The 11967-nt window shown below is 35.1% G+C and overlaps 1 protein-coding gene, 1 long non-coding RNA gene and 1 other non-coding gene across 3 annotated transcripts; 2 read left to right on the forward strand and 1 right to left on the reverse strand.

The window, feature by feature from the left end:
• Nucleotides 1-990: 990 nt before the first annotated feature.
• On the reverse strand, nucleotides 991-9315 carry LOC125865170 (polypyrimidine tract-binding protein homolog 3-like). Its single transcript, XM_049545357.1, has 15 exons — nucleotides 9233-9315; nucleotides 7567-7630; nucleotides 5858-5929; nucleotides 5695-5771; nucleotides 5469-5550; nucleotides 4061-4184; nucleotides 3730-3794; nucleotides 3577-3626; nucleotides 3423-3464; nucleotides 3265-3316; nucleotides 3125-3182; nucleotides 3022-3035; nucleotides 2699-2806; nucleotides 2405-2548; nucleotides 991-1571 (listed from the first exon to the last, which is right to left on the reverse strand). The coding sequence occupies exons 2-15, from the start codon at nucleotides 7621-7623 to the stop codon at nucleotides 1182-1184; spliced, it is 1335 nt and encodes a 444-aa protein (XP_049401314.1). The 5' UTR covers nucleotides 7624-7630; nucleotides 9233-9315; the 3' UTR covers nucleotides 991-1181.
• Nucleotides 9316-10271: 956 nt separating this feature from the next.
• LOC125866023 (uncharacterized) lies at nucleotides 10272-11917 on the forward strand. Its single transcript, XR_007446452.1, has 2 exons — nucleotides 10272-11463; nucleotides 11673-11917. It is a non-coding gene; the product is annotated as an uncharacterized LOC125866023 (long non-coding RNA).
• Nucleotides 10825-10964, forward strand: LOC125866433 (small nucleolar RNA snoR137). The gene has a single exon (XR_007446499.1). It is a non-coding gene; the product is annotated as a small nucleolar RNA snoR137 (small nucleolar RNA).
• Nucleotides 11918-11967: the final 50 nt, after the last annotated feature.

Here is an 11967-nt window from a genome sequence, read left to right on the forward strand (position 1 = left end):
CACGGGTTATAACACATTTTTCACACAATGAATTCATTTTAAAGTTGATTTATTAGCTTGATTAATTATTGGAATATGTATGAAATATTATAAGGGCTCAATATCATGTTTATCTAAAGCTTCTAAAGAAGACTTCATATCTGAAACACACAAAAACGATCTGATTAGAAAGTCATTCAAAATTTTATCAAAAAATTAGCATTTATTGAAGAAGCTATAAAGCCGATCACTAATAGTACTAGTTTAAAAAATTTATTGAAATTAATCCACGTCGAGATTAACATTATACGCAACATAAGCCATTTTGACGAAATAGGTATTAGTTGGAGCAGATTTGTTAAATGAAGTAGATGGACAAATTAGATTCTTGTATTAATTTATTTATTTTTCTTTTGAATTATTTATGCAAAAAATCCTTGTAGACCACGTCAAATACTAGTCAAAGTTAAATACCTTTTTTTAATAAAGAGGACGACTGCACAATTATTATTCAAATGTTCACTAGATTTTTCTTGTAAAAAAACACTATATATTAGAATTTTTAAATGAGTATTTAAATAATAGAATATTTGGCGGCATTTGAACATAAAAAATGGAAGTATGAAATTTGAAAAAAAGTTTAAAAAATGATATTTTGAAATTAAAGTTGCGTTTGAATATGAACATAACTTGAAATAGTGTTGAATTTTTGTTAGTGATTTGAAAGTATTTAGAGTTTTTCGAATTCCAAAAAATTATAAAGTTCAAATATGATTCCGGAAAAAAAGAGGGGCCTTATTTGTTGCTACTAATAAGGATGGTAGTGAGATTAATAAAATTTCTCCGCCCTTAACCAAGAATTTTGAGTTGGACTTTTGGTTGACGAGAATTCCTCGACACTTAACCAAGAGTCTCGATTTTGAGCCCAATATATGAAAAAAGTTCCTAATAAGGAGCACGTCCCACCTTTAATGGATCTTACGTGACGTGAATTTAAATTAGTCAAACACGGAAGAAAGGAAGCACCTCTCTATTAAACAATTTTGACTACCATATTAGTACAACACACTTCAATCTCCCTATGCAAAAGATAAGTACATAAGTCAATGAAGAAACTGAAGTTACAACAAAAGCAAAAACCACTGTTTAGTTGTTAATATCCAGTGTACTATTCTTTTCATAAACTCATCCAGGAAGGCTTCTCAGATGCTTTGCACCTGAGAAAACGAAATCCGAATGATCGATCCACCAAGGGATGTAGCATGTTGACAAACAAGTGCCTCAGTTGCCTGCTCCTCGTTATCGAAAAGAACAAGAGCCTGCTTCTTCCCATTCATTTCGAAAAGCTTTGTGTTCACAATGGGACCATGCTCCTCCAAATGAGCCACTATCTCTTCTTCCGTCACGTCCTGGGGCAGGCTTGAAACATGGATCATCTTGGTGGGGGAGCAACAGTACCGGTAGTTTTTGGCAGCATTCCGGTTAAAACGATTGAGATTTGAGTTCGAATAGTCGCGGGTCTCTGGTCCGGTGTTAATATTTGGGTACTTGGAATAGTTGACTTCCAACCGCTGGCCAAATAACATGGCACCCTGTATCCAAAATATACCGGGAAAAATTAACAAAGATGCACGATAATGATACAAATAGATGCTTGAACGAAGCAAAAGATATGCATGGGCTTTAATACACTTGCTGCAATAATGGATCATATCACAACAACATACCCAGTGTAATCCCACATCCCACAGGTGGGGTGGTCAAGGGAGGATAAGATGTACGCAGACCATACCCCTACCTTTGTAGATAGAGAGGTTGTTTCCGATCATATATTGTAGATTTATATAATGAGGCATTTGAAAATGAGTACATTCCAAACTCGATGAACAACGTAAATGTACTAACCACCTTTTACTCGGTATAGCTCATGTCATCCGGTAACTCACTGAAAATTCAGGAATCTATAATGCAAATGCAAGGGCTATGACACTTCAAAAGTTAAATTAGGAAAGAAAGAAGGGAGCATTGCAAGGTTGTGAAGAAACATTTAAGTTTTATTTAATAACGAGGGAGCGTCTACTAATCTGATGCATGGTGTGAAGTATAGTTGTGTTCGGTACTTATTTATTCTTTTGAGTCATCAACCTGTTGTCTGATAGGGAACATCCCCAAATAGACAGAAAGCAGAGAAACATGATTACATGACTATATAGGGAGCAACCAAATGAAGTAAATAATTTTATTGATCTGATAGGGAACATCCCCCAAATGAAGAAGTAGAGAAACATGACTATACAAACAACAATCAAATGGTATTTAGGTTGCTGACACCATAACGAGGAAGAACAAACTAAATCATTTTTATTTTTTTAAAAAGAACAAAAGTAAAGAAATACGGATTCAAAATAAATGTCACCATCAATACCTTCAAAAAGTGCACAGCCAGCTCTGCCTGGAAGCCATCGCCCATCTGAACAAGAGCATGATCTGGTTTATTCCGTAAATGTTTAATTCTGACAATGTTCCCATAAATGGAGAACAGATTAAAAAGCTTGTCCTCGTCTATTCTCTGTAATAGGGGAAACCAATTAGAAGGGAAACATAAAGATAAGTACCACGAACTTCAAATCTTATTTAAACAGGAAGAATAAGAAAGAGATGTTTCTGGAAAGGAAAACGAAAGGCTATAACATAATAATAATGAAAGAAAGAATCTTACATCTGGATTTACATTAGATACAATAATAGTACACCTGTCATTTGTCCCGCTTATACCAGGGGGCAAACCGCTAGGAAAGGCAGTCGCAATGGCTGCAGCATTTCCCATCTATTCAAATGATAGCAAAGACAAACCCAACTTAGAGCTTTAAGGAAATTTGAGCATAAACATGAGAAAGAGAGAGCAAGATAATGTCAGGAAAAGAAGTGGTTAGTGTAGTATAAGAAGCAGCAACTATAGCTGCACCGCCTGGATCTGATTGCACATGGGGAAATAGCCAAGAGAGGTTAAAATACTTCAAACTTGATGAGAGAGATGCACACCTGAGGAAATCCAACTGGACAAAACAAAGGGAGAAAACAGTTGAGAACACTAAACCAGGAAAGTTTCACAATCACCATGATAAAATAGTGTTAACTTAAGCACCTCCACGAGGCCCAGAACCTTGCCAGGGGTACATGGCTCCAGCATCTCCATATCCTTGCTGTTACACAATGATAAAGCTTGAACTTAATCCATATTGGAAAACTCCTAGTGCTACTAAAAACAGAAACAAAGGAAACTACTTGAGGAGATTTGCCCTTCGGCTCTGATGGTAGATTTGGGTTGGTGAAGTCTCTGCACATATAGATAATGCACAACATGAATATTTCTTAACAACTGAAGGGAAAAGCTTCTTTCAATGTGAATAAGAGGAAAAGAGAGAAAGCAATGAACAAGTTACCTCGAGCGCTCATTGTTGTAGCTCACTTGCAATTCATCCAGGCTGAATCACAAAATCAGCCATGGTGGTGAACATACACATATAAGGGAAAAAATGCAAATATGTCCATGCATACACAAGAACAGCATAGTTTTAAAGGGATTTAAAACCTTACTTTGAGAATTGTATGTCAAGCTGACAGCAGCCGTCATATATATTACGCCCCTATTAAAAAAATTGTCAGCACTAAGCTTCATTGTCTATGATAAATAAACAGCACGAAATTATCTTCTCATGACAAGACACCTCTATGCAACACAAAGTATACCTGGAGAGAGTTCCTAGCAGAAATAGCAGTCTGAGTTAATTCGTACTGAATTAAAGCTTGAAAACCTACAAAGTTTATAGCAAACAGTAAGAGATTATGCAGATATGGAGCAAAAACTGCAAGTGTCATAATTAGAGTTTCAAATATGCTCCAGAAACAATTGAAGCAAGAAGCTAACTAGTTACATCCAAAATTAGAATCATATAACACAAAAAATAAGTGCCAGACTCTTCCATCCATGATTAAATTTCTACCCAGTTTTTAAAGCCAGAATGAGAAACAAATTATGAAGAAATTAGAACATAGAGAGAGAAAACTTGAAGGTGCTGACCGGCCGACTTCTGAAATGTCACGATCTTCTCAACGATTCCATGAGGTGAAAACACTTGATGCAGCACTTCCACAGTTATAGGATATAGCACGTGATGTATCGAAACTAAGAGAATTCGATTGGGCTGAGAGTCCAGAGAGCCGTACAGCGAGCATCATAGTGACAGAAGAGATAGAAGAGAAGAGAATGAATAGAGAGGAATAGATGAAGAAAACGAGAAGGAACAATTGCAACAATATTTCATCTCAACAAGCAGAAAAAAAGTACAACGACAAACCAGCAAACATGTGAAAAGCAAGAAATACATAAAAAGTTAATAAATATTGACTTCTACATAACACCCAGTGCCTTATTTCTTTTTTATATGGTTCTAAGTCATTTCAAGCACAAATGATCCCCCTTACATCTTTGTTTTTAGAGAAGAGTTACGAATAGGGCCTCTCAAGTGCTTATTAGGTACAAACTGAGATGAGCAATAATGTTGGTTTTCGATGCTTTATGATAGTGTACATCCATTAAAGGATCTTAGGGACATACCGAAACCAGCATGGCTAAGTAAGGCGGGTTAATTGCTCTCTTAAATCCTTAGTCAAAGGATGAGATACCCTTTCAATAACCTATTTTCTCTCTCAAGTCATCAAGAAGACCATAGTTTCCAGGGAAATGAGATACAATCTTTCCAAAAGATAACTCAAATCCAAATCAATCTGGAACTATGCAATCACTATATTTACATTCTGTTTGCCTTTCGATTCCCCTAAAAGTCATACATTTTGAGCACCTCCAACAGCATAATATAAGTTTTAGAGTCAGAAATTGTGAAAGAGAACAATCAGTTATGACCTTATATCTTTAACACCATATAAGCGCCAGGCACAGAAGTGGCACTAGGTAGGCAAACATCTAAAAGGTTAATTCATCTTCCCATTCAGTGAGATCACGAAATCTCAAAATTTTCTCTTGACGTCTCAATAATATGTCTATACACTAGTTTCAGAACCATGTTCATCCACTTGTTATGAATTTGAGATAGCATTACTTCACTCATTTGAATACATATAAACACACAATCCCGAAGGATCCATTTGCGACGAGTGAAATCATTTATTACCCTATAGGCTTCACATAGTTAACTACCTAATAAGGAGTTGGAAGTGAACTGTGTACTTCTTATTAGTGCTCCTGTACATCGAGTAAATAATAGAAATAAGTTTTTCAAACAAGTAATGAATCTAAAAAGCATGTAGGGCTAAAAGCAAATAACAAATTATACTTGAAAGTTTTCTAGTTTAAAGTCAACCAGGGTGGACGTTTATCATATGTTCCCTAGGGACACCATTAGAGTATTGAGTTCAATCTAAGTGATGCACAAAGCCACCTCTAGTACGACCAAAACAAGATCACTGACCTCATCTCCTCGCCCTTGTGCATTCTGATCCACGGTTGTCAGTTCTTGATGAGATGAAAACTGTACATATACACTTCTCCCCCTATGGACAAGCAAAATGAGCCACTAATCCAGGTTGAACAAAAAGATGTAGCAAAGTGAAATCTCTTGAAAGCGCAAACACAGTAATTTGAAAAGCTACATAAATATTTCCAGTTGGATATACATGTTTTGTGTTACAAGGTACCTTATGCTGGGCTGAACATTTGAATAGAATTGCATGGCATTTACAGCTGCAGCAATGTCTTGCATTTGCAAGAGGGCCTGTACTTCCATAAGATGTAATTATTAAAAAACAGCAACTTACTCAAATCATTCTCCCAATCAAAATAAATATATAAAAGAAGCACCTGATTTTTTGCCCTAAGCATTACAAGTTTGGTAATGACTCCAAAGGGCTGAAATAGCTGAAGCAAGTCATTCTGAAAAAACAACACAGGAGCCATTACACCTATAGCGTCACTTTCTTGCCAGTTATAATTGAGTGGAAAAGAGAACTAATTGTAGAAAGAAATCCAAGCAAATGCAAGAGGAAGGATTTGCTGCTGCACTCAGGTTTAAATATTTACTACCTCAAAGTACTAAGTGTTCCCATCTTTCAACTGTGACTATAAGCAAATCACAAACTTTCTACTTTCAATGACAGGTGGTAGAATAATCTCTTCAAATCAAATGATCATTCTGGGAATTCTGGTACGACAGTTCTAAAGAATGAGATTGATAGCATCCATGGTAGCATTACTCCATTAAAGGACTTGGATGAAGTATTGGAAGCTAAGGAGATACAAAATCTTGTTGCACTTCAATGGGAGATCAAGACGAACCTTATTGTAAAAAATGAGCCCAAGAATTGTGGCGAAGGGTGGGTTAAGTGCTACATGTATTTCATGGTCTACGCCAAAGAAGAGGCAGATTGGCCCCCACATGGAGCCCCAAAAGAGCTGAAAATCAAGCCCAAATCGGTGTGTGTTTACATCAATTTTACATGCTTTCCTAGTTAGGTTTTACTACTTAATATTTTCATAAAAGTAGAATTCGGATCTCATGGCATTTGGGAGAGAGGTACAAGTTTGGACCCTATATATAGGGGTATGTTTTTTGCTTTTTTGGAAACAACATTATTAGCATTATTGAGACCTCTTTTGTTTACACCTTTGTGTATTGGCTACTTGAGATTTATCTCATAACCTTACAAGAACGATTTACTCTAAGAGGTAAGATTAATTAATTGCTTGATATCTATGGTTCTTACACATTTAATTGAAGAAGGTAATTACTCTAATACTAATTATTGTCTTTAATTGTTCAATTAGGGACTAGAACACTTTCCATCTAAGTTCTTGAATTAAATCTGTTGGTAACCATGATTTGCCCTAACCCGCTTATTTTGTCTACTACAATCAATTAGGATCCTTAGCAATTAATTTGAAGTTTAGGGATTTTATTCTAGAATTTCAGCTATCTTTAATCTCCNTAGAACACTTTCCATTTAAGTTCTTGAATTAAATCTGTTGGTAACCATGATTTGCCCTAATCCGCTTATTTTGTCTACTACAATCAATTAGGATCCTTAGCAATTAATTTGAAGTTTAGGGATTTTATTCTAGAATTTCAGCTATCTTTAATCTCCGATCTTTAATCTTCATAATTTCATTTCCGCGTAATTCTTGTTTCTTTAAGTTTTTGATTCTCATCTGCTGGCACGTTGTGTACTGCCTGTTTTAATCACTTATCACAAACTCTCGTATCATTTTTTAATCTTCATTGTGGGAATTCATTTTGTATATATTTCTTACAATGCACATCAGGTGCGCGGAACATTTTTAGTTAATTACATGAATGACCTCAATTTTGGAAATACTACAACACAATAAGTAAAATGTTCTGGGGGCAATAGTTCGAACATAGTAAAGCAAAATAAATGCAGTTCACACATCATACTGGGAGCTCACAGATCACGCATTTAACTCAGTCGAACAGATGCCTATCTAAGAGATAAAGTGAAGAAAGAACAAGTGGGATATATGGGAGGTAATCGGTACGCTATCCAAATATCTACCTCTGAGATCTCTTGGCCCACATTGCGAGCATGAATGACTTTTGACGGCTCAGTCATTTTTTACCTGAATCATAAAATCAATGAATGCCATTGAAATAAATAATCCCCACAAACGCATGGCAAAGTCACGTTATGCCGAAGAACAATTAAGCACGTGCAAGACAAGGATTTAGTCACAATGCAAAGGGGGATTAAGAAAAAGAACAGATCTATGAGAATTCAGAATGAAAGAATCTTTAAGTCATTTTGACCACAAACATCACTTCCTAAAGAAAGTTAGAGTCAACAACAAGTAACAACACGAAGGTCTACTGGAAAAACTAAACCTCTGTATCTCATTTTGTTAGTATGGAAAATCAACAGGTAAGAGAGAAGGTAAATATGCAAGAAATTCAGCTATTACCGAAAAGTGAAGCTATGGATGTTAGTAAAAGACTACATGTGACATGTTTACTGCCATTTGTGCTCAACTCCTATAGCCTAAACAGGTATATTACGAGTTACAAGAATTAAATTGTTACCAAAACCTCTAATTTCTTTAGAAAAAACATGGAAAGAATTCATATCATACTTTGCCCTAATTAGGTCTTTAATCGTACACACATATAAGTTGACAATCTTTTTGACATCCAAATAATTGAATGCAAGTGCCACATACATTTCACTGATTAGTTATGCCAGTAGCTCAAACACTGTCCTAAACCTAAAGAGATATCATCCATGCCATACATCTACCACATGTATCATATTCATGCCACTTGACCACCATGCTCTGAAGTTTCATTCTTTTGCATTAAAATCTTCAAAAACAATCATTTTGGTTAATACGTTAAACCGCACCACCAAAACCCCTTTCCACGAGTAAACAATGAATCTTAAACACTTACGGTTCCCTGATGATTCAAAAGTAAAAATACCATTTCTTGAAACTTTATCTCTAAGATATTCATCCATTTTTAGCATACATTAGATTGCATCCAGGATCATTCCTTAATTGCACCCTCAGGCTTAAATCATCTATAGAACACTGAGACGGGATCATTCCTTAATTGCACCACCCTCAGGCTTAAACCATCTATAGAACACTGGAATTTTCTACATAGATTCACCATTCAATAGCTGAAATAACTTCCTAACTACTGAAATTCCACTAGAAACAGCATAAATCACTAGAACCTAACTAATTCAAGATTTACATATAATTGATTGATGTTGATTGATACTGATTGAAGTTGTGGAACAAGTACACTCACATCGAAAATGGGAGTAGACAAGATAGGTCTTTTCAATAGCTAATTGACCCAAAAGATTAATATTTATAACCGATTTCTTCAAGCACAGCAAGAATTTTATACTTGAACAACTTCTACTCATAGCTTATCAGTTTTTATCTTTCAAAAAGCAAGAATTTTCAAGAACAGCAAGAATTCTTTCACTTTTATTTTACTCATAGATGATGACAATCCTTAAAACTTCATCCTACTTAACCCTTACAACAAAACCAAAACATCACTAGAAAAATTAACCAAATGGTAACCAACCATCAATGAACACAAGTTTTAATGATTCTAATTCTTCAATAATTAAGTTTTATAATCCCAGTTAAATTCAATTAGCAGTAATAGAGTCCATAAACACAAATAAATAAACTGAATTAAGATCTGACCTTCAGAAACAGAGAGACAGAGAGGGGGAAAGAGAGAATTAGGGCTTGAAAGACCAGATAGAATATTCCAGTTTCTGTTTAAAGCTTCATTTTATTTTGCTATATTTAGATTTGACATAATTGCCCTTGGAAACAAATACAGAAAAAAATAGTTTCATTGAACTTAGACCCCCCCTTAATAAAGCATACATGACATAAGATTTTGAATTTCAATTTAATTCTATTTTAGATATTTTCCCAAAATGATTTTTTTCAATTCTAACTTGAATTATAGTGAGCTTTTTTTTTTTAGTAGAGATTAAATTTCAGTCAACGTTTTATATTTTTTCTTTAAACTTATATATTTAACTTTGCAGTTAGGGACATGTTGAAATTTTGTAAGTATTATGTTTTTGTTGTTGATGTGCATCTTTTTATACTATGTGTTTCTATCAATAAATAGTAACGACATATAATAAAATAGTTGATGCCAAGGACATAATATATAATAATTAAAAAATAATAATGATAACACCATTGTCATGAAATAATTTCCAGTTTATTTGTCATAGTACATTGTATTAATTGTAAACAAGTTTTACATAGTCTAAAAATGTCGAATATGGAAATTTATGAAAATACCACGAATACTAGCTTCAGAGAAGGTTACTATAGGAATCTGATCATTTGTTTATGGAGCCCCAAAATCTTTGATTAAAAATGGAACAATCTTACTATTACACCATAAGTCATAAGCCATGTTAGTATGAGAATCACTATGTAAAACTACTAACCGTCTCACCACAACTTGTGTTGATATGAGAAACACTATTTAAAACTACTAACAGTTTTAAAACTACACCATGACTCGTATTGATATGAGTATCACAATTTAAAACAATATGGACTATTAATGTACCTTGGTAAAAGAAGTAGAATTTTTTTGAACCAAAGTTTAAAGATAATGGACTATTTTGGACTTTTTATTTTATTTCCACAACTGTGCAGGGTATATTAGGAAATTCACAGAGAGATTAGGACCTTTTAGGTTTCAGAAAAATCTATTTAAGACGATGATAGAGCTTAAGTTTATCCTCAAAACTACTTGATCTTATCTGAGCAGTGGGCGGCGGAGAAGACGGCGACGGAGAATGTAACCGGCGTAGTTGGGGAGGAGCTACCGCCTTATATATGTAGGGTTAATGGCGGCTCCGTTCATCTCTTTCTCGCCGGACAATTTTCCGGAACCCCTTTTCCCTGCTTTACTGCTATGAAGACTGTTCGCCATCTGAGCCTATCAAATAAATCGGGGCGATGACGGTTTGAGCGGACTTTCCTATAAAAAAAAGTTTTAATTTTTATGTAATTTAAGTATTTTTGTTTCAAATTGTTGAAGAACAGAGATCCAGATTTCATAAAGTTTTTATTTTTATGTCCTATTTCGTTGAGTTCATGCATTTCTCTTGATTAAGTTTGTTATATTTGAATCTAACCTTCCGTTTGGCTATAGATTTTGAAATTTGAGTTTTTGAAGTTATGTTTGAACATAAATTTTACTCGAAAAAATTTGAATTTGCTATAGCATCAGAGCCTCTTGTATTCAGATCTGAAATGTTGCTTCTTACTTGTGAACACTTCTTATATTTGTGGGGATGTTCCTGTTTCGGAAGCATATATTAATTCTTTTGCCAGTTTTAAACAGCGTGATGAATATTTCATTTTTGCAGCGCGCTACCTGTCTTCTGGTACAAACTCATGTAATCTATGCAATGATATGCTAATCTGTGTCTTTAACTGTATCCATTTAAAGATATGGAAGACTATAGTATTTGACAGCTCTAGGACATCTAAATTTGATATGGTATGTGTTATGGGGTTGGGAGCAGGGTAGAACTATGTCATTTTATCTCTATTGTGCAACTTGGAAGAGGCTATGGCTTTGTATTTGGTTGATTCTGCCTGAAAAGTGTCCAACTTTTGATGTCTTTTATGCCTTTTGGGTTGTCCTCTTTTCCCTTTGTGACAGTATAGCTATTGGATGTCACAAATGACAGATTTTTGCTCTTGACTTAGCCCTTGCATGTGAACTGGAAATTGAGTTTGAAGCTTTAGTAGATGCAGGTCATGGCTAAAGGCTGTTGAAACAAGGCCTTCCTTTGATTGCGAGTGTAGAGTCTATGCCAACCTTACCCCCTAGGTTGGGGTTCGGGGAGTGTAGAGTGTATGCAGTTCTTTCCCTCTGCCTTGAGAAGGTAGAGAGGCTGAACGAAGACGATATAGAATATGCCTTGATGCAAAACTAATTGGATTTCCCTCAATGCTGTGTTTCATTGAAGTCCATGTATAAAGGCTGATGAAACAAGGCCTTCCTTTGATTGCAAGTGTAGAGTCTATGCCAACCTTAACCCCTAGGTTGGGGTTTCGGGGAGTGTATGCAGTTCTTTCCCACTGCCTTGAGAAGGTAGAGAGTCTGAACGAAGACAATACAGACTATGCCTTGATGCAAAACTAGTTGGATTTCCCTCAATGCTGTGTTTCATTGAGGTCCATGTCTTCCTTGGAAATGGAATGTGCACAGTTTCTATTATTTGTCTCTCTTAGTGTAGTCAGTGTCAAGATTGGCTACTGATATGTTGTAGCATTTGATACATACTTGTAGTTGCTAAAATATTTTTATACTATGAATTCGAAAATTGGGAGCTGTAACTTTATTGTGCATACTTTATACTCTCCCTGGATTAAATCTTTTGGCAAGT

Source organism: Solanum stenotomum, chromosome 5 (genome assembly GCF_019186545.1).
Source record: "Solanum stenotomum isolate F172 chromosome 5, ASM1918654v1, whole genome shotgun sequence".
NCBI lineage: Eukaryota > Viridiplantae > Streptophyta > Magnoliopsida > Solanales > Solanaceae > Solanum > Solanum stenotomum.